Genomic DNA, 23,600 nt, shown 5'->3' with positions numbered 1-23,600 from the left:
ATAATGTTCACTTTTTATAGTGTGTCCTTTATTCTAAACAGTAAAGTGGTTTTATTTCTATCACACACCTGCAGTCTCTTGCCTCCTTGTGTCCTGACCGTCGTTGGGGGTTATAGAGGCCACAGAGGGCCTTAGAAGCCAGGTCCTGCCTGCTTTGGCTCCTGACCTGTGCACACTCCCCTCCCTTCACTCACTTCTACAGTGGGGACCCACCCTGCCCCAACCCTTTCCCCAGGCAGATGCATTTTCAGGAGCGGCATCCTAGATTTCCTCCTGGCTACTAATCCAGCCCTGACCTTGCTCCCTGCTTCTATGGCCAGGGTTCTCCCTAGTTCTATGGAATCTGGATCAATATCTAATTACCTATTCGTGGTACAGGTATTCCCAGACTGAGGCCCTGACTTGGCCTTCCCTGTTTTCTTCCTAAGACTCTCAACCTGATAGAAGTGGGAGGCGGAGGCTCAGACAGCAGTCCTTGATGCCAAATGCCTGCCTGAAATGCCGCGTATGGCTTGGCCTCGTTGGGAACGCCAGGAACTCACTACAGCCGGCCAACCCCTCCCAGAACTTAGAGCTGGGCTTGTCACCCTCAATGGGCTGTGTCAACTGCAGACCCCGCACCCAACGTTGATCCCATTGTTGACGATGTTCCAGGGTATGGCTTTGTGCCTATTTTAAAGCTACTATATTTTGAGCAACGATCATACGCCAAGCACAGCACCCTATACACACGATCACATTAAATCTCAACAACGCAATGAGATGGTTCCACTGTCATCCATGGTTTTCAGCTGAGGAAGCTGAGGCTCACAGGGACCCAAGACCTGGTAAATAGGCATAACTGGGATTCAAACCCAGGCTGGTGTGAGGATAGATCCCGAATTTTCTCCACTATGTTCTCATTTTGTCGGAATATGCTGGGTTCCACACACCCTTCTTATTCCAACCAGCACATCCTGGATTCTATGACTCCTCTCATGGCATCAGATATAAGTAAAAGATAATCAATGAAAAACGCTTCTGCCTGGTTAGACTGTCCCCCACCTGGAGACACCTATCAGTGTCTCCAAAAAGGACTGTCGAGCTCAGCAGCCCAAGCTTGGGATTCTACAAGCAGGGCATCATCCTCAGCTGGGACTACTGGATACCCTATTAACTGTCTTGTTCCTCAAGACTCACATTCTTTTCAAGGCATGCATGGGGCCATGCCCTGCATTCCTTGGACCAGTTTAACAAGACCACCAACCATGCAAGCAGGCATGTCATGGGTTATTTCCAGCTGCCCAGAACTCTTCCATGCAACTTCTTCTGGCCGCAGGATGGAGAGCTCTCCAACTCATCCAAAAAAAGATGTTCACCTTCCCCACCCTCCAAGTGGGAGGTTATCCCACATATTCCAAACTAAGCTCCAACCACTTCCCAGAGACAACCTTGCATATATCAAAAGTGGGAATGCGAAGAGGACACACAAGGAAACTGCCTTTCAACAATCAATGCAAACAGAATATTACTGCTTTTATTAAAATAAGAGTTGAAACCAGGTCCTGCACAGGGCTCAAGTGAAATAACACCCTACCTTTGAAACATCTTTCACCTTTATTATCAACCTCTGGTTCCAACATGCCAGCTCAAGTTGTCCCCTGATTTGCTAAAAATTCCCAACATCCCAAGGAATGCTGTCCATCTTTGTCATTTGCTCTACCACCTGAAATGTCACCTGGAGACATGACTCTTCTCCTAGGAAAAGCGAGTATCCCTATAGGATTTCATGGCTTTTCCTTACAGCCTAGGTGGTCAGGGAGCAGCCCCTGAGCCCACCTCCTCCATTCAAATGGACTGAATACATGGACATCTGGCTTTGTTCCATATCACAAAAATAAGCAGAGTAAAAAAGAGCACTCACCATTGGCTTATGGTTGGGGAAAAATGTTTGCTCCACAAGCGGGAACTTCTCAGGACCCAGGGAATGGAAGATCTTAATGAGTTGAGAGAACTAGGACAGAATACGAGAGAACACTGGTCAACCATTGTTACCCAGTATGGTGAAAACTCCCACTTGATCCCGGGCCTCAGGCATCTGTCTGAGCTCCAGTAGCTGTTCCCTGCCTATGGGATAAAGGCCAGAGTCCTTGGCGGGACATTCATCCTATCCACCCTCTGGTTGCACCAACCCCTTCACTCCTGCCAGGCCCACTAAGTTCTGCTCAATTACATTTAATAAGCATTTACTACATTCTTAGCATTTCACACAAGCACAACCTGCTGACCTTCATGCCCTGTCCCCTGCCTGCAATGCCCTTCTTTTTTGAGAGGCATTTGTGTAGTATTGGGTTGGCCAAAAGCTCATTTGGGTTTTTCCATGTCTGCACAAACCTTATGGCCAACCCAACAGTTTATGGGGTAGACTATGAGTTCAAATTCTCTACCACTTACTAGCTGTGTAACCTGGAAAGCCGTTTCAGGTTTCTGAGCTTCAGTTTCCTCATTTGTAAATGGAGAAAACAAGAGATCCAACCTGACAGGATTGTTGTAAGGATTACATATACAGTGTATTAAAAGCAGGACCCAGTCCATAGGTACGCTCGCGTGTTGGCTATGTTAGTGGTATGTATTTTCTCTGCTTTTACAACCCCACTAATTTCCAACAGCACACATTGCATCCCTTTCACATCATGCTCCCCCCGCTTCAGCACTTCCTTGTTTTGCCATGGAGGTAGCTACTGTCTCCAGAGCTAGCAGGTAAGCTGCTGAAAGGCAGGCCTTGGTCTTGTAGTCTCCCCCAGCATCCACTCTACTCAGCATCCCTGGGAGCTCTCTCTGTGCCCAGCACTGCGCTTTAATATTGGGGCAACACACTGAACACGCAGACCAGGCCTGTGGGCAGAGATGATAACGTCTTGTTGGAGGGAAGCGAGGGGGTGGTAGGACCTGGAAGAGGGACAGAGTGGGGATGAGGACGACTCCCTGGAACAGATGACATAAGAGAAGGAAGAAGGGCACTCCAGGTGTGCAGTGAAATGCCTGTGTGCTGGAGACACTCAGTGGCTGCCATGGCTGTGGCCTTGGATGCAAGGGACAGTGAGAGAGGAGGCTGGAGAGTGACCACCAGGAGCCTTAGGGGCCAGACAAGGAGCTGGGAATTCACCCAGAAGGCGAAGGGGAGCTGCTGGTGAACAAAAGCAGGGAAGAGCCAGGTGAACTCTGACCAGGAAGAAGGAATAAGCTGTAATGTGTGGCCTAACGTGGGTGCCCAATGGCTGGAAGAGGAGCTAAGTCTCCTGCCAAACTTACTTTGGGGTAACTCAATACTAAGAGCTCACACACAAAGAACAGGTAACTTAGGAACTTTCTGTACCAGGCCAGGATCGGTCTGTAGATTCTTGGGCTGTAGCCTGCAGCTGTGGTGCAACACAGTGTCAATTCAGTGGGCTTGAGGGACCTCAGAAATATGGGAAACAATGGGAGGGCCCCTCATTCTACAGATAAGGAAACTGAAGTCCAGAGAAGGAGAGTAATTCCATAATCAAGCAGAAGTTTTGGAGATGCCCAGCTTCACTACTTTACTACCGAGCCTCAGTTTCCTCATCTGTGCAATGAAGGTATTAGAAATACCTACTCCTCAGGGTGGTTCGAGGATTAAATAGAAAATGCATGTGGAGGGCTCAGCACAGCACAGGTAGTGCTAATGAACGTTAGTTGCTACCATCACCATGACGATATGGGAAAACAAGGAGGGGGAACTAATACCACCTAGGGCCCTTTCTGGGATGTTGTAGGCCTAAAAGCTTAGTTAGGGAAGCAGGAAAAGGAGACCAAAGCCATGGTAAGAGTGGTTAATGAGTGTATGCATTCAATAAATACTGAGTGCCAGCTCTGTAGAGACCTCTTTCCTAGGACTAGGGACAATAAGACTTGTTACTGTTTACTGAGTGTGTACTTAATGCCACCCACCATTCTAAGTACTTTACACGTACTAACTCATAACCTTACCAGGAAGGCCCTATTTTTACCATCCCTGTAAAAATATGGAAAATAAACTCAGAGAGGTCAAGCCAGTTGCTTAAGGCTACACAGCTCATAAATGGAAGAGCCTGGACCTAGGCAGTCGGGCTCCAGAGCCCATGTTCTCAACCACGGCCCTACCACCAGGAGACCATGCAGAGGTAATAAAAGAAGAGATGAGATGGCTAAGAGTTTCACAGAGCACATTCTACATACCCCCCAACCTCTACATTTCCTCTTCCCCTTCTCTGCTTTGTTTTTCCCTTGACACTTATCATATGTCATATTAAATATTTGGCATGTTTATTAACATATTGGATGTGTCCTACACACTACAGGGGATTTTGGTCTGATTTGCTCACTGCCGTGTTCCTAGAACTTAGAAAAGTACCTGGAACATAGCAGGTGCTCAATAAATATTTGTTGCATGAATAGATTACTTCAAGTAGGGGAGCCAGATAATACAGATGAATGAATAAATATATCATTCTAGGTGGAGATAAGTATTTGGGGAAAAAATAAAGCAGGGTGAGAAATCTGAGAGTGCTTGGGGAGTGAGGGGGTGGTATTTTAGGAAAAGCCTCTCTTACAGGTAACATTGTGTGGGAAGTCAAATAAAATGAATGAATATGAAACTAATGAATAAAAGTGGGGGAGGAGTCAAGCATTGGGGGTCGGAGAGAGATGACTTCAAGTTCCCCATGACCTGGGGAGTTCCTTAACGGCCCTAAAGTTGATCTTCGTTCTCTGTAAAATAGAGTAATGATGTCACTTCACATGACAGCAATAGCATGAGCACCAAGCAGCACAGTTTTCTAGCACCAAGCAGCACAGTTTTCTAGTACATAGTAAGTGCTCAATAAACAGTGCTGACCTTTAAACAAAAATGATGCTATGTCAAATATTAATAAGAGCAGTAGGGTAGGGTACCCCCTCTTACCACCAATGTTATTATAACATAACACTGTATCGTAAATGCTATATAAGATCTGGTAGGTAACAATTACAGAAAGGTATCTGGGATCCAAGTTGTTTATTCAGTTGGTTTAAAAAGACTCCTTTTATTACTGGGCCTCCATGCTGGGGAATGGGTCCACTTCAGGGCTGGGAGGCCAGCCACTGCCTCCCCCTTCCTTCTGGGTCAGCCTGGCTCGGCACCTACCACCCAGGGCTTGCTGCAGAAGTTGTAGACAGAGTAGAGGGAGTTGATGGCAGGCAGCCCTCCGTACTGGAGGCCAATGACCAGGCTGCGGTAGTCTTCGCCCAGGGCCATGCTGTAGGCATGCTGGCGGACAAGGATGAAGTCCGGCTTGAAGGATCTGCCAAGAGAGCGGCCAACAGCAGTGTTAGATACCTGATTAGGTGACAGTACAATCAGAGCGCCAAGCCACAGCCTGCCTGCGGGGGATAGCACCTCAGCTCAGATGGGGATGGGGTGGGACAGTGTGGATGAGGAAGATCAGATGCAAACACAGAGCAACTGCAAAAAGACTGAAAACAATTCACACTTTCCTCTTTTTCTTTTTAAGGTTGTTTTCTAAGTTTTCTATATTGAACAAGTATTTCATTTGCAGTTGGAAAAACATGCATCAAACAATTCAGTGAACATATTGTGATTTTACTAGGCACCATGGTGGATGCACGTTACTGAGTCTGCACAACTGCCCTGGGATGTGGGTATTACTGCCATCAATTCCATCTTACAGGTGAGCACCCTGAGGCTCAGGAAGATCAGGTCACTTGCTCAAAAAGACACACTGCAGGTAAGTGGCAGGGCCAGGTCTGTGTAGCCTCACAACCCTGGCTCTCATGATGGTGCAGCACGGCTTCTTTGTAGTATATCTCCAATATGCCTTGTCCCTTTCAAGTAGCAACCTCTGGAAAGCAGCAAGAATACTGATGCAAAGGCTGAGAACATGCCAGGCTCGTTGGTCCTACTGGGGATAAGATCCTGAGTAATGCTCACAAGCAAACCTGAGTAAGGTTGCGGCTATTTCTCCACTTTACAGATGAGAATACTGCCGGTCAGAGAAGCTGTGAACTTCCCCAAGTCACAAAGCTGGGAAGCAGGAGAGCCATGTTTGAACTCAGGTCATCTGGCTACAAGTCCACATGCTCCTCCCTCCATCCCATGGCTCCAGGTGGAGTCACACATTGTTTTATTCACACTGCCAAGGACCCACCTGTTTCTGGATTCCTCACTTCTAAGTCACACGAGAAAATCAGACTCACGATAGGTAGGTGGTTTACACTTAAAATGGTGTGATCCACTTGGCTCATGCAGTCAGACACTTAGCTTCAAATAAACTTTAATTCTTTAAAATAATTCAAATATAAATTAAAATAACTCCCAAAGTGAGAAGACTTGCCCCAGTGAAGACACTTCCTGAATCACTCTGAGCGTGGGCCTTATGGTGCCTGCCCCCACGGGCTGGCGCCCAGGAGCAGGGGCGTAACAAGGATGTGCTGAAGGAATGAATGATGTACATAAACATTACCACCTGTTCCCAAAGGAAAGGGCAAGGGTGACCCTGATTAAATTGTAACTCGTCCTGAGGGCAGCCACGTGGATGGTGACATCTGGGTGTGGGTGGAATCTGCTCATAGAAGCAGTCAGTGATGTCACTGTGGTTAGGGCTGGAGTTGGGCTATAAGCTTGGAATGGCTATGCTTACATCCCTATTGCATTCTTAGAGATGAGCCGGTGCCACCAGTGAATTTTACAGATGTGGAAACTAAGCCCTATAACCAGACAGTGACATGTCCCAGGTCACTCGGCAAAACCGTGACATAGTAGGAGATCGCACCCACCTCTCTGCTTTCCTCCTGCCTCCCTGCTCTTTGCCCTCCACTTTGCAGTGTCTTACAGCAACAGAAATGGAAGGAGGGATGAAGGGGTGTGTGTGTCTCTAACAGGAATCTGATGACCAAAGGGAGCACCGACATAACCATTTTCTACTTTTATCTGATTTTTTTAATCTGATTTTTAAAATATGTTCATTGTGAAGAAAGAAAACACCCTTGGAAAACACAAAGACGTAAACAAAAATTACCTGTAATTCTCAACTCAAGAGAAAATTCTAATAACCTTTCTATGTGTTTCCTTACATGTACATTATGACCCACTAATCTATTTATATATATATAAAACATGTATTCATACTCATCATTGATGTGATTTTTATTAATTATGATTTTGTTGTTTTCCACATATTATAGTGTATTTTCCCTATCAAAATATCTTCGAAAATTTCATTTCTACTGGCTACCTAATAGTGCACTGAATGGATATACCATATTAAGCCAATTGATCATCTATTATTAAGTAGCCTCTTTCCAATATTTCACACATGCACATGTTTGCACACATTTCATTTAAAACTATTTCCTAAAGATAGAGTCTAAGAAGTGGGATTGTTTGGTTAAAGGGTATGAAACTTTTTTAAAGGTACTCAAAAAAAGCACCCCCTTTTAAAGGTGCACATCACCATTGCACCTGACAGTGTCCATCTCATTGCAGCCTCACCAGCACAGTAATTTTAAAAAATACATTTTCACTTTGATAAACCATTTTCCCCAAAAGATACCCTGTACCCCACTGCTGTTTTAGTTTACATTTTTTTCTGGTTTTAGTGTGACTGAGTCCTTTTATTAACCATAGGCATTTTCTTTTCTGTAAAAGTCTGCTTACATCTTTCCCCATTTAAAAAAAAAATGGGGCCTCCCTGTTTCCTCACTGAAGTGAGCTCTGTGTTAGGACGCGGCCCTTCATCTGTCACACATGGTAATGTTTTTACTAGTTGTTTGTTTTTTTTCATGGCTATGAGTCTTAACAAAACATGTAAATACATTTTCCACTCTCCCTGAGTCTTTTCCTTTTGATTTCTCTCTCTGCTTTGATGCTCCGAGGGTCCTCCGGGGCCCCGGTTGTGACAGTGCAATGCCCCCTCCTCCCAGCAGTGTAGTTTCCCCCACAGACAATGGTGCTAGCATGCCTGGTGCCTCACTAGGGCAACTTCACTCTGTTCCAGGAGGAAATAAAGTTTCATGCCGGCCAGCCTCCTACTTTTTCACTGTTTGTGGAGAACTCATAAGAAGAACACAGCCTGGGGGTGGGGGAAATCTGGCTATCTAGAAAAAGGAGATGCCCTTCGTAGACCAGTTTCCAAAAGGAGTACCCGATGGCCTGTCTTGGGATACTCCGACCTCAGTCCAGATATTGTGGTGCTGTCTTTCCAGGGCATCTAGAGCTCACCTCTAAATCAGATCCTTCTTCCTCTTTGAAATAAAGTAGTCGTCACCTCCTATTTGTCTTCCAGGATTTGGGAATCTACCTCAAGCTTCCATATTCCAAGTGCTCGTTTAAAATTATACATCAACTCCATGCTCAAAACCCTCAGAAGGCTTCCCTCTTTCTGATGACAGATCCTCACTTCCTTATCATGCCCACCTCTCCATCCTCATTTCTACTTTATCCCCTCCCTCATCTCCATCCAAACCACACTGACAGTTGCTCCTCCCTCCAATTCTCTCCCTGGATGCTCTTTTCCCAAACTGTGTGTGGGTGTCTTATTCTTATCACTCATTTGCTCAAATTCATTTCCTGAAAGACACCTGTCCTAGTCGCTCTATTGAAATTTTCCCCAACTCTCATATTGCCCTATTTTCTTTTCTTCATAGCTCTTATGACAACTGTATTTCTCTTGTTTATATGTTTCGTTGTTTATGGTCTGTCTCTCCCCTCTAAAGATGTCAGCTCAATGAGAACAGGGGACCTGCCCATCTTAGATAAAATAGGCCTTATGAATGTTTTTAAGTGAATGCTGAAGTTAATGAATGCAAGTACACATGAAAGAATGAGTGAACATAAAGTGGAAAAAAGAATGACCTCTTTCCTTGTGGTCCTAGAGAAGAGGACTAGGACTGATGGTCAAAGGAGCCAGGGGATAACGTGTGGCCCCTAATACCCAGGGGGCTTCCTTACAAGGTAACTAGTCCTGTATTCCCAGAGGTATGTTAGCATCACCAAGAAGGTTTTAACCCCAGAGAATGCAATTTAGACCCCATGGCTGCTTAAGATTCTCAGATACAATATGTGAGAAATAAACACTCTCCATGTGTAATGTATCAGGGCAAACCAGCCACGGTTCAAGTTCTGCCATTGGTTGCTTCACCGAATGCAGAGTGTCCTTCCAGACAGCCTGGGGTATGAGCGATTCGCATGGAAGGCGGAGAAATTAGTGACTCCAGCACGTGGTTCCTCACTCCATAGCCAGCACCCAAGGTTCTCTATCCAGTCAGGGAACGGCCACATCCTGCATGTCACCCTAACATCCAGGTATGTGGTCAGTAGTTTCAGGGCTTGACAGTGGGCCAAGCACCCCTGTAGAGGCTGGAGATTCTGAGATGACCTGGACATAATCCCTGTTTTCATGAAACTCACTGTCCTAGAGGAGGTGGGTGTAATGCTAAAGGATAAGGATTTGCTAAAAGAACAAAAGAAAAAACGAGTGAGTGAAATAATGGAGGCATGTACGAAACACGAAGGTGGCCCTCTGTCTGGGGAGGGTGTAGACGAGCGTGTGCTGGAGGACTTGGGTTGTGAAGGAAATGCAGGGGTTTGTCACATGGGCAGGGTTTTAAGGGTTTCTAGGTGGAGGGAACAGCACCTGTAACTGGATGAAGGAACCCCCCTGAAGTAGGGGGTGTAGTGGACTGTGCTGGTTTTATCTTCTCAATATCCTTCCTTTTTGGGGGAGGGAGAACAGACTCCATGATAAAATCCTCTCCAACCAGAGAACCACATTTCCCTGGGCAGTAGCTGGTCTAAGGATTGTGTCGCTGATGTAAAATGTGCCCGTCACAATCCTCTTCTAAGTGGCCAGCTAAGCTGGAGTGATGCCACCTGGGGCTGATGGACACCGTTTTCCTGCTCCACGGAGGGATCCCACCTGTAACAGAAGTGCCACTTGGAACGAGACAAGGAGGGAAACAGAAGCCTGTCTGCATCATTGAGGCCCTGAGTTCTGCTGAGCCTGACACCAGAGCTGTCCTCATCTTGTGAGTTATGTGAGGCAATCAGTTTTCTTTTTCGCCTGCACGAGTTTGAATTGGGTCTGGTGCTTCCTGTCACAATTGCTCTGGCTAATATCAGGAAGAAGTGGCAAAGTCTGCAACTGGTTACATGGCTTGAGTAAAAGGTCTGATAAGGTGGTGGCAAGAGATGAGGTTGGGTAAAAATTCTCAGTGACTCTCAGGAACCCCTGCCTGCCCTTCTGTCTCCGCAGACCCACTGGGCCCACACAGTGGGCACAGCCTGAGCAAGAAGACCTCCGTCAGTCCCACTCAACCTGGCACATCCTGGCTGGAGGCTGTGCCTAGGTTTTCTTGTTATTTAGACTTAATATGAGCCATATTATTTGGGTTTCTGATCCCAGGTCTTTCTCAGAAGTGGCCGTCGACACTGGAGAGGAAATCAAGGACAACATATAACTAAATGGTAGAGTTGGCATAGGTGATGCATTGTTGGGAGATTACTAGGTGCCCCAGGCAAGAGGTGGGGGGCCAAAGGCTGAGCGACTTTTAACCACCGCAGAAGTGCAATAGTTCCCTCAACATGCAGAAGCCTGCAGTGGCAAGAAGAGATTTTGGCTGGGCTTTGCCTGGGACCCAGGTCAATAAGCAGAAACATCATTATTCTCAGCCACTTGACTGCTATTTTGTTATGGTCCCCTGTTCCCCAAGAGCCAGGTTGACTAAGGGTGATAATGTTGCTAATTTTGGTCACATGTTTACCCATCACACTCAGACCTAACCCCAGCCATGGCTGGGAAGGCTCTGGACTTCCTGACATCTGTGTCCACCAGCAGGGACTTCAGGTGTCCTTGTAACTTCTCCCACTTCTCACAATCCTTTCCCATCCCCCTCCACTTCTGAAAATTCAACCTCAGGCACCAAATCTGTCGAAAGGAGACCAAGAGAACTGAGCAAACCAGCAAAAACAGGTGTCCTGAGGAAAACGGGAGGGGGTGGCCATGCTTCTGAAGGCTTCTGGACCACTACCCTCCAGCAAGGGCAGAACAGAGGAGATGCGCACACTTGGCAGACGGAGGGCTTTGAATGGGCCATGTGGAAGGACTTTGGGAATTAGCGATGCTTCCCGTCAGCCCGAGGACTGCAAGAAATTAGTCCAGGCCGAAAAGAAATTAGGTGGCAGCCAACCAGGCATCTGCCGAGAAGCAGACAACAGGATGCTGCCGTGAGGTCCGCGGGGCCCGCACAGCAGCTGCCAGCTGCATGGCATAATGACGGTGGGGAAGGGGCCCGGTGGGGTTTACAAACAGCCAGGCTCTCTGATGAATCCCGGGGCTCTCTTTGTAAACTACTATGAGGTTAATAAAACACAGACATGAATTGCTGGAGGAAGCAGGCTTCCTGGTCTCCCTTCTCAGCCTCAGAATCTCAGTCTCTTTATCCCAGTCTCTTCCTTCCCTTACATTTCAGAGAAAGACTCCTTGCTGCTCCACCCTTGCTCCATCCTCCTCGTCCATCACCCTGGGGATCCCACGTGTTATGGGTTGAACTGTGTCCCTCCAAAAGATACACTGAAGTCCTGAGCCTTGTTACCTCTGTGTGTGTAACCTTATTTGGAAACAGGTCTTTGCAGATTTAATCAAGTTAAAGGTGCAGTCATACTGCAGTAGGGTGGGCCCTGATCCAACGGCTGGGATCTTTATAAGAAGAGGTAAATCTGGACACAGACACAGAGAGGAAGAGGAGAATGCCACGTGATGAAGGGACCAAAGAGTGGAATGATGTGTCTACCAGTCAAGGGACATCAAGGATTGCTGGCAACAACAAGAAGCCAGGAAGAGACAGCGATGGATCCTCATCTAGATCCTTGAGGGGAGCATGGCCCTGCTGACACCTTGATCGCAGACTTCCAGCCTCCAGAACCATAAGAGAATATGTTTCTGTTGCGTAAGTCGCCCAGCCTCTGGTACTTAGTTACAGCAGCCTCAGGAAATGAACGCACTGCACACTCGCGATATTTCCTCTTTCTAGCAGCTTCCTGGCTTTCTTTGTTCTTGCGTGTATACATCCACAGCCCCCTCCCCACTTCCCAGAACAACAACCCCGACTCCAACAATAAGAAAACCTTCACTTCAAGGTCGAAAATGAATGACAGTTAATTAATGCTCATGTTTACGTAAAAGAGTTAACAAATCAACACATAGATAAATGCATGGAGATTTGTTTGGAAGGATGTTCACCAAAAATGCTAAGCTGGCTAATTCTGAAGGGTGGGATGGGAAACGGGGGTTTTTACATTCTTCTTCAGACTTAGAAAAAGTCTATCTCCATTAAAAAAAAAAGAGCACAAAGCGTTTTTACAACAAGAAAAAAACAATGAAGTTTATCTTCATTTTGGAAAAACGATAAATGTAACAATAATGAAACATCATGGAAAATGCTTACGGGACAATTTCAAGGGACATAAAACAATAGGAAAGAAAATCTGTGCTATGACTTAAGCACTGTAAAAATGATAGGCCTGGAAGGAGAGATGGAGCATTGCTAATTTGTTAAGGTGGAGAGGCTGCAGGTGATTTCTTTTGTTTCAAAAATTTCCTTTTTTATTATCATGTGGTTTGGGCATTAACCAAAATTTCTGATTGGCATAAATAAAAAATGGAGTGTAAAACAACCCCCTTCACTTGGCCTGGCAGCCATAACGAGCCATTCCTCCACTTCCTCCGGTTGTTGCCTTCTGTGCCGGCCAGCCCCAGTCCCACGTACCCATCCCCATCACCCCCTGCGTCTGGCTGCCAGTCCCCTTTCCACCCTAGTGAAACTACTGAGGTCATTCCTAAAAGCCAAACTCCAAGATCAAATGGACTCTGCTATGCCCTCAATTTCCCTTATTTCTAATAATAGCTAATGTACAATGAGCCTCTATTCTAAGCCCTCCACATACCTTCACTCATTTAAGCCTGATTCATTTAAGCAGCTGTTATTTTCATCCCCATTTTCCAGATAAAACTGAGGCACAGAGTGGTTAAAGAACTTACTGAAGTTACATAGCTATTGCTGGTGGAACCATAAGTCAAACCTGGAAGCTGCTGGCTGTAGAAAAGGGTTTCCCACTCTCCGCGCTATTGACCTTCGGACCTGGATAATTCTTCATTGTGTGTTTTGGTGGCAGTGGGGGCGGGGGGGAGGGCAGGGCGGGGCTGTCCTGTGCATTGTAGGGTGTTGGGAACATCTCTGGCCTCTACCCAATAGATGCACTCCCACTCCAATTGGGACAATGAAAAATGTCCCTAGATATGGCCAAGAGTCCTTGGGGTGGGGGTGGCGGGGGAGGCAAATTTACCCTGGTCCTCGTGACCTCTGTAGCATGCTCTCCATCCTCCCCACCCTGAAGATGCTCTCCCCTTGCTTCCCAGCTGTTTCCTCCCAGCTCCTCACTGTGTCTTCTCCCCTCCTACGGCTCTTCTCCAAGGCTCAATGTTGGGTCCCTGTCCCGTGAAATCACTCCATTCAGTGGGTTCACCCACCTTGTCCTCAAAGGCAATAGTGGAAATCATTCAGATTTACTGAGCACTTCCTCTGCATCAGGAGTCATTTTTAGGCTTTTAATTATGGTATCTTTAATCCTCCCAATGACCCTGTAAGAAGCTGACTATCAACAGCCTTATTTTTTCAAGAAACTAAGGCACTAATAATCCACAAAAATATGGAATCACTAAAACCAATGTAATCTTGTAAGTCAACTCTACTTCAATTAAAAATAAATAAAAATAAAAGTAAATAAATAAATAATCTTTTTTGGGGGCTTGTAGTATAATTTATTCTCTCAACCTAGTATATCCAATTATCTATTGCTGTAACAACTATCACAAAACTTAGTGATATAAGGAGGCTGGGGGAGCGGGCCAGTCTTTTCTAGCGGTGTCCTTGGTGGTCTTTTTCTAACACATACTCTCTTTGTTTCCAAATTAAAGGTGGGAATAGTATTCATTTCCACAATGCTCTCTCCAGCCTTTGTTAGGAGCGTGCACGTCCCTTACTCTATCTTTCATTTTCCCACTTTTGATAATGACTTAAGCTCTAGAAACATTCTGTCTTCCTGTAGGAGAGCATAACTTTCATGGCAGACGGCAGCTAACGCAGGCCTCTGTGGAGAGCTGGGAGAAGTGGGGGCTGGTGAAATGGAAAATGGCCTAAGCCCTAGCCATTATGGCCTCCTAGGAACGAGGTCTCAGGTGGCCCTAATGACTTTCTAAAGAAGCCAAAATCTGGATATTTACAAGAAATTCTCAGTTACTTAAGTGCTGACTGCTCATTCAAAATTTTTTAAAAATCACCATGCACCAAAAATAAATAAAGCAGGACTGCTATGGGAGAAACTCCAGCAAAACTCAAGGCTGCACCTACAGGGGGCAATTATAACCCAACTCCAGCATATGGTGGCCACGTGGAAATACTTGGTCCAATCTTACCAAATCCTCTGATTTTCAAATGAAGTCAGAAACCTGCCTTTTATGTGAAATCTTTCTGTGTGAAATGTCTCCTTTTTAAAAAATACAGGACCACATTGTGCAAACTAAACTTGTCTGGATGAGGAAAGTGGCCTGAAAGCGGGCAGTGCATGGTCTCCAAATCTGGGGCGGGGTGGGAAGGTCCTTCCTCCACCACCACCCTCATCTACATCCCATTCCTGCACTAATCTTGAAATCCTGCTCTCCTCCTGCCATTCTGCTGTTCAAAATCCTCCAGTAGCCTTACTGCCCACAGGCAGGAGTTCATACTTCTTCCCCTGGGGCTCACTGCTCCCCAGAAAGTGGCCTAGGCCTCCTCCTAGCTCTGGCACCTCTGTGCTCCTCGGATGCCCTTCCACCCAGGTTCACAGCCCTGCTGACCCCATGTTAGTCTTCCATCCATTCATACTGTGCTCTGTCCACGCCACTCCCCATGCTTAGGAAACCGCCTCTCAAAAATTCCAACTCAAATCCCACTTCCTCACGATTTCTCCTCAACCTCCATTCTCGTCACTGTCAGTGTGCCTGGCTCATGTGGAAATCTCCCACACAGCATCTCCTGACAGCTCACGAGTTGTGGTCTCCTACTTCACTCTTCACCTGTCCAAGCTTGCCTCCATCTGGGGGCAGGGTTCTTGCCTTGCCTCTCAAGTCACCTCTCCACGTTGCCCAGAGACATTTTTGTAGGACACACATCTGAGCACGTTGCTCTCCTGGTTGTGGAGGCTGCACTATGTGCAGATCAAAGCCCAACTGCTTTAGCACAACACACAGAATCCTGAGTCTGGTTCGGGTTCATTAAAAGGTCTACTTCTCCAATTTCACTGTGGCCATCTATGGTCACACAGATGATATGCATCCTATACTTCAACCACACAGGACTCCAGCTATACCCAGAAGCCACGACCTGTCTCACCTTTGTAACTCTATACATACTTGGGGAAAATGAAAAGGACAGCAGACTCTCCAGAGAGCATTATAGAAATTAAGTATGTTCCTATGTATTTAATATGGTAAAAAGTGAGTCCAGGAATGCTCTTGCCCATCTACCTGCTCTTACTGCCTCTCGAAATTCACTCTTAATAAATTGTTCCCTGTAGAATGGGCTGGTATTATTTATTTCCTGGTACAAAAGTTAACCAACACACACACACACACACGCTTTGAAAACAGTGGAGGTCTCTGAACAACCAGGGGCTAGTATATTCGTCTGTATATACCACACCCCTGAGTGCCTGGCAGGTGTCCAGTATTAGCAGGTGCTCAGGACATGCACGTGGAAATGGGATGTGCTCTGACTTCCCTTTCCAGGGTCCCAGCCCATCTAAAGTCAGAAGCACTTCAATAACTAGCAGGGACAAAGGATCCCAAGATACCAAAAGAGGATGAGGAGGTGGGGGAAAAGCATGGTCGAGTCCAGTCCCAGTTCTGCTCCTGACTTGCCATGGGTCTCTGACACTGCAGCTTCTCCTCTCTGGGCCTCAGTTTTCTCACTGGTAAAAGGAGAGCTGGGCTAAGTGACTTCCAAGGGCCCTTCCTAGGATAACTGCTTCCAGTTCCAGACTGGGAACCAAGGCTTTCAAAACCAACCTCTCTATCGTAACTGTCTGAGTTCCCTTGTGACATTCTCTTGTGGCACGTAGCACTAGTTTATGAGAATCACGATCACTGACTATTGGGTACTTGCTGAGTGCCAGGCACCCACAAAGGGGCTTTTCAAGCCTTATTTTATCAAATCCTCACATAAAGCCCCTGTGAAGTGAGTATTTGTCTTGGGTTGGTTCCCCTAAAAGTGGGGCCCAAAACAGGCTTCCGAAGCCTATGACTCATGGAGGGAGGGTGTGCTCTTGAGGAAAAGCTATAAGAGGGTGAGAGAAGCAAGACAGGAAGGGGAAGGGGCTGAGGATGGATGTAGTCGTGGGTAAGGTCTAGCCTTGGCTTGATCTATAGAGATTTCTGGAGTATAAATAGTCCCATGGAGTTATCTTGCCTTGAGGAAAGAGAACTGGGCTTTTGCATCCCCAATATCAATCAGTTACCAGCTCCCCTGATGGGAGCGGGAGTGGTGGCAGAAGGAAATATCCATTCCGTTGTCTCAGAGATGCTGTTACCATAAGCCAAAGGCTCTGGAGAAGGCCAGAGGTATAGCTGGTACCATGGCACTCACAGCGCTGGGGATGGGTGCACTGGCTGGCAAAAGGGGCCCGAGCAGAGAACCACAGCATCAATACAACACTATTATTAGCCCATTTACATATGGGAAAACCAAGACCCAGCATGGCTGCACATGCTCTCTTGGTCAATCAGAACTATGACATGTAGAGCTCTGTACTATCAAATACAAATCACATCTCCCCTAAGCAGTCTCCGCCCCCCTGAGCAGCAGGACTCGTGGGCTCCTGTTTCCCCAGCACCCAGAATGGTTACTGCATCCAAAGGATGCTGAGATGTGCTTGGAATGGCTGGGCTTGTGAAGTGCAGCTCGCCATGGCTGTAGAGCCTCTGGGTGGCATGTCTCTGTGAGGCAGGAAGCTTAGCCCTCACCCCACACGGGGGCCAGGGGAGCATCCTGCTCTCTGACAGCTGCCTGGGCTCCAAGGCCTGTCAGCGGCCTGCTCCACGCTGGGGCGGGCCTCCTGCCAGGCTGCTGCTGCGGGGAAGGGGAACGTTACTCATCAGGGAGATAAGGCAGCTGATGAGAGATGGGCCTCAGAGCAGCTGTTCCTCAGCAGCGGCTGGAGCAGATGGTGGAGAAGTGGAGGGGAGAGGGAGATGGGGGAAAGCCCACCTCCAGATAAAAAATGATGGTACTGCCGGGGGTGACGGGAGACCACATTTGCAACTGAGGCTGGGTGCTAGTACACACGTATACCCAAGGCCTTCCCCACAAATATCTGTGCCTGACGAACCACAGTTGTGCCTCCGTCAGGCGAACTGTTGAACAAGCCAGGGGGTTTTCTTATCAGCTCACTCAGCAAGAGTATCCACCTGGTGGGGTGCACAGTTCCCAGAAAGACTTCTTCCCCAAGCTAACTGTTCACTGAAACAGACTTGGGGCCAAGGGAGACTGAATGCTCCTGGCTGGGCTACAGCCCTAAATCACTCACTTCCTGTCTCCAGGGCACTCAGGCTGCGATGACTTCAGGGGGCCTAAGCCCCCTTCCTGCAGCTCCCCTGGGACTCTTTTCTTCTCTCAAAGCTAGCCAGTACAGGGTGGAATTTTCCAGACCGAGGAGCAAGTATGGGTTAGGTTTCTTTATCTTTTTTTGTTTGTTTGTGTTTTGAAAGGAGCCATGGAAAGGGACCCCGAGGGTTTCCTGGGAGAGAGGAGAGAGGTGGGTGGATCCTCTGTGGAGGGAAATGGGCCTCTGAGGGTCTTCCCTGATGCACCCTGCCACCTCTCCAGCCTCCTCCCCTGCGCGTTCTTTCTCTCTGACCATACTAGGGGGTTTCCTCAGAAGTCACGCTCTCCCCTGCCCCAGTGGACATTCCCACTCCGACCTCCTGGCTAACCTTTACTCTTCCTTAGCAGTCAGAACAGGGTGGTGTGTGTACAGGGTTCTTTAAAAGCATCTGTGATATTACACTTTTCTTTATGAACTCATCTAAAATAATGTGGCAGAACGTTAAGCTTTGGCAAGCAGGGTCAGGAGCACACGGATAACAATTGTTAATATTTATTAAGCACATAGTGCATGCGAGGAACTTTTGCCTTTTTAAAGAGCTTTACCTTAATTAATCCTGAAAATAACCTTTAGAGGTAGGTTTGTTTGTTTGTTTGTTTTTTGGAATAAGACAGAGGCATAGAGAGGTTAAGTCACCTCTCCAATGTCCCACTGCAAAGCCAGGTAGTCTGGCTCCAGAGTGGGCACTCCTTACCACCTCAGTACATGGGTGTTTGTTATATTATTCTCTGAACTTCTCTTGTGCTTGAAACGGGTTAGAATTGTTTTCTTAAAGGATCTAAAGTAAGTATGGCAAAATGTTAATATTTGTTAAATTGCTGTGCTCAACTCTATGCTTAAAATTATTCCAAACTTTAAAAAATAGGTATGAATATTTCAAAAGAAAAAGAAAAAAACCCTGGGTGTTGTTACAACTTCTTCTCAGAACCTTTCTGGAGTCCTCTCAAGCCCCCTCATGCCCCCTCCTCTAAGCTCTCACTTTTCCGTACTATTCTCCATCCTGACTTATCACATCACATCCTAGCTGTTGATTTACTTCTCATTTCTCCTTCCAGGCTGTGAACTCCACCACGGAAGTGGTGATGCCAGACTTACATCCTCATTTCCAGGGCCCAGCCTATTGCAAGGAATCTAGATGCTCAATAAAATCATTAAACGAATGAAGCTACGCTGGGGGCTTCCATGGGTGAGGACTGAGCCACTGATGGAAGGGAGGCTGCAGGGGGTGGAGGGATGACTTTGGGCCCTGTCTCCCTGCTGGAGACATATGGCAACAATTTTAGGACTATCACCCAGTCAGGGTTTCCAGCATAAATGCTTCCAGCTGCACCTTCCACTGTGCACAGGAACTTCTTAAGACAGGATTTTGGCTGCTTCCAGCTCAGCTCACAGGCCTCATCTAAGAAGGGTAGGGCAGCTTTCGAGGAAGTCATCTGGGTTTTACCTATTGTGTCTCCAACTGTGACCCTTTGCTGGTTTGGCGGTTGTCAGGTGAACCCTCTGCAATGTGGCTTTTTTACTCAAGCTTAGGGGTTCTCCATCTTGGCTGCACCCTGAATCACCTGGGGAGCTCTCAAAACTATTCACACCTACTCCTTTCCCTTCTTCTCTCACCTCCAGATATTTTGATATGATTGGACCCAGGCTGGGAATTTTTAGAAGCTCTCCAGATGTCTGTAACAGGACAGCCAAAGTTGAGAATTTCTGTTAGGTGCTCTTTGCAAAAAAGGCGGCTGCCACCAGGTGAACTGTGATGACTTCTTCATCAAGTGACTGAGCATCTATTATGTGAACAACATTGAGGAAGGAAGGAGTTTGCGATCCCTGGTCCATGGAGCAGCTGTGTTGAGGGGAGGAATTACATAGGCGGTTTTGGCATGCACAGATTGCACAGCCAGCCTGAGAATGGTAGGCTCTTGGTATCTCCTGTGCCCAAGCAGGACATCACTGATGGACCACAGGATAATTTCCTGTTGAGTCCATAGTGGTAGTCAGTAAATAACCTGTTAGACAAGAAAGCAAGGTGGCAACTACATACACAATACTTAGGTATCTTTCCTCAAGGTTCAGCTGGCATGGACTCACTCATTCCCTTGCTGGGTGGGACCTCACATATACTCATGTCAGCTAAGGAACACATCAACACATAAAACCTGGGCAACATTTCTAAGAATTTAAGTATACTTCTAATAAACATCTAATGTTGCTGATACATGGACTACTCTTTGGGGATAACGGGTTAAGGCCAACACTGGCTAAGCACACATGAACTCATTTAATCCTTTCAATAACCGCAGAAGTCAATTAGTAGATTGTTTAGGGCATGGACTTTGGCTCAAGCCCTGGTTCTACCATTTAACAGCTATATGATCCTGGAATACTAGTTAAAATTTCTGTGCCGCAGTTTACCAATCTATCAAAAAGGAAGATGATAACAGTGACGTGTACCTCATAGTGCTATGAGGACTGGATCTCTGTCAATCCAGATAAAGAGCTGAGGCCAGTGTCTGGCACACAGCGAGCCCTGATAATTGTTAGTCATGCTAGCTTAATCTTGATGCTGACAGGCAGGTACTGTTTAATTGTAAGACAGGCCAGAGTCTCCATGTACATGTTTTTTTTTTTTTCATTTCTTTAAGATCTTGAAAATAGATCATCTCAGGTATATGAGACCACATACAGCAGTCCTGACACAATCCTTGATGCTTTCACCCCAAGACACTGATCTTGTGAGCTGTTTTCGTGGTGTTGCTCCACCACCACACCTCATAGCTTCTTACAGTCCCACCATCGTTTACTGTCTTCAGTGGGCCCATCTGTGGTGAAAGTTCTATTTAGGGTCTTGCATCCACTTACCAAGCTCCTCTCCTGTACCACAACAGTCCTGGCAATAAACTTCAGATGTTTTTCCATGACCACATACTTCAAAGTCTTCTGTATACTGTTCTGACTCATGTTTTTCTACTTAGTTATCTTGAAAATCACTTTACATCAGTACAAATGGAGATGCTTCTTTATTTTTAATTGTATCTCATTATATTGCTCTACCCTAATTTACTGAACCAATTTCCTACAGGTCAACAAGTTTTTCTAATCCTCAGCTATTAACAAACAACTCTAAGAATGAAACTAAGCATTCACACAATCAATTGCCTGTAACATCAATTGCCTGCCCACTGATGAATGGCAATTTTGAATGTATTATAGTACATACAAGTGCTTATAAGGATTTTACACACCATGGAATTGGGTGCAAAAAAAGAATTTACAGTATCTGCTCATATCTTCTGTATGCAAGATGGTTTTGACTGCAAATAACAGTGATGACTAGGACTTCCCTGGTGGCTCAGTGATTAAGAATCCACCTGCCAATGCAGGGACGTGAGTTCAATCCCTGGTCTGGGAAGATCCCACAAGCCACGGAGCAACTAAGCCCATAGGCCACAACTACTAAGCCCACATGCTGCAACTACTGAAGCCCACGCAACTAGAGCCCGTGCTCCACAACAAGAAAAGCCACTGCAATGAGAAGCCGACGCACAGCAACAAAGAGTAGCCCCTGCTCACCACAACTAGAGAAGGCTCACACGCAGCAAAAAAGACCCAATGCAGATAAAAACAAAACAAAATAAACAAACAAAAAAAGCAGTGATGACTGAAGCAATAAAGAAAAAGTATTACATTGCTAAGATGGGCCGTCACAGGCATGAGGGAGTCAAAGGCTCAGCATCATCATTGAAGACTTAAATGCTTTGTCCTGTTATGCCATCAGTGAATCATTCCAGCTCCCAGGTTCCCACTCTCACACCTTTGAGAAAAAGCCCCTTCCTTCTGTTGCTTTTAAGAAGCCTGGTAGATTCTCTAAAATCGCCTGGCAGGTGCCTCTCAGGCCTTACTGGTCAGAACTACATCTCAGGCTTTTTCCCAAACACTTCACTCTCAGTGGGAACAGAATGATCACAACTGGCTGAAACAAACCAAGATGCATCCCCTGGCACTAGTGGGGGCCTATGTTTCCTTGACGTATATTGTCAACATCTGGATAAACTCAGGATTTAGGAGGCAAGAAAGAAGGCAAGCACCCAACAGTATACAGCACACCTTCTGAAGCCTTCATCTTCATGGAGGATCATAGGTTATTCTTTTAAAGAACTGGCTCATAGGATTATGTGTTTTAAGAGAACAACATTGCTAAGCATATTTACAATGACACACTTGGATAAATTTTAAAATGCAATTGTAACTTAAAATCTACAACAAGGCTTTAATGAGGTCTGGCAGACCTAGTGGTACAAAGAACTCTTGACTTGGAATCAGAACACACAAGAGTGAGACTCTCTGCCACTTCTGCGAGGCCTGGGGAACGTTTCCTCAACTCTCCAGGCCCCCGTTTTCTCCTTTGTGAAAGTGGCAGCAGAGGAAGAGAGAATGGATTTGCAGTTAGACCTGGCTTAGAATCCCAGCTCCACCAGCTGTGTGACTATGGGCAAATTTTGGACCTCAATTTTTCTCACAGGTAAAACGGTGATAAAAACAGAGTATGTTTTTAAAAATACTTAAAAAATAATATTAAACAATATACTTTATAGCAGTATGATCTGCACAAAATAAAATGTACCTATTTGAAATGTACAGTTTGATGAGCTCTGACTAATGTATACACCCATATAACCATCACACCAGTCAAAATCTATACTTTTATCACCCCCAAAGTTGCCTTGTGCCCCTCTACAGTCAACCCCCCAACCCACTCCCTTGGCCCTAGGCCACCACTGACCTTTCAGGGACTATACATTACTTTGCCTGTTCTAGAATTTCATATAAATGGAATTATAAAGTATGTAGTCTTTTGTACCTAACTTCTTTGGCTCAACACAATGTCTTTGAGATTCGTCTGTGTTGTGGAGGATGGACTAGGAAGTAACCCACCTGACCCCTGCCTCCCAGTGTTCATGCCCTTATGTAGTCCCCTCCCCTGAGTGTGGGCAAGACCTGGGACTTGCTTCTAGAATATGGCAAAGGTAATGTGACATCACTCTTGTGATCACATTACAAGTCTCCATCTTGCCAGAAGCCTCGCTCTCTTTCTCCCCTGCTTGTTTTGAAGAAGCAAGCTACCATGCTGTGAGACCTACGGAAAGGTCTAGGTGACAAGAAACTTTGGGAAGCCTCCAGGAGCTGAGGGTGGCCTCTGGCTGATAACGAGCAAGAAACCAGGGCCCTCAGTTTTACAGCCACAAGGAAATGAATTCTGCCAACAACTTGCATGAACTTGGAAGTGGTTCCATTGCCAGTCAAGCCTCCAGATAAGAATCAAACCTGGATGACATCTTCACTGCAGTCTTACAGAAGATCTGGCTAAGCTGTGCCCAGACTTTTGACCCACAGAAACTGTGAGATAAAAAATGTGTGTTATGTTACATCAATAAGTTTGTGGTGGTTTGTTACTCAGCATAGAAAACTAATACACATCTCTCAGTAGTTCATTCCTTTTTATCACTGAGAAGTATTCCATTATGTGGATATACCACATTTTGTTTATCCACTCAACAGTTGATGAACATTTGGGTTGTCTCTAGTTTGGGGCTACTATGAATACTATTGCTATGAAAATTCTTATACAAGTCAGTTGGTAGACATGTTTTATTTCTCTAGAGAAAAATATATAGTAGGAAAATAGTTGGATTGTATGGGTACATATATAGTTAACTTTATAAGAAACAGCCAAACTATTTCCCAAAGAGGTAGTACCATTTCACACTCCCACTGGCAATGTTTGAGAGTTCCTGTTGTTCCCTATCCTTGCCAATAGTTCGCATTGTCAGTATTTTTAATTTGATGTCTTGTAGTTTTTATCTGGATTTTCCTG

At 46.1% G+C, this 23,600-nt stretch overlaps 1 protein-coding gene across 1 annotated transcript in view; it reads right to left on the bottom strand.

Annotated features, from left to right (window-relative positions):
- The window catches only part of SYN3 (synapsin III), a 442,694-nt gene that overhangs the window by 290,415 nt on the left and 128,679 nt on the right, over window positions 1–23,600 (bottom strand). Inside the window, exons 6-7 of the mRNA XM_057741452.1 lie at window positions 5,165–5,321; window positions 1,904–1,993 (exon numbers count right to left, since the gene is read on the bottom strand). Of these exons, the coding sequence (XP_057597435.1) occupies window positions 1,904–1,993; window positions 5,165–5,321 (247 nt within the window). The remainder of the gene's footprint in view (window positions 1–1,903; window positions 1,994–5,164; window positions 5,322–23,600) is intronic.

The sequence above is a fragment of the Hippopotamus amphibius genome, chromosome 7 (assembly GCF_030028045.1).
Source record: "Hippopotamus amphibius kiboko isolate mHipAmp2 chromosome 7, mHipAmp2.hap2, whole genome shotgun sequence".
Lineage (NCBI taxonomy): Eukaryota > Metazoa > Chordata > Mammalia > Artiodactyla > Hippopotamidae > Hippopotamus > Hippopotamus amphibius.
The sequence above is the reverse complement of the archived record's forward strand: the minus strand, read 5'-3'. Positions and strand labels throughout refer to the sequence as shown.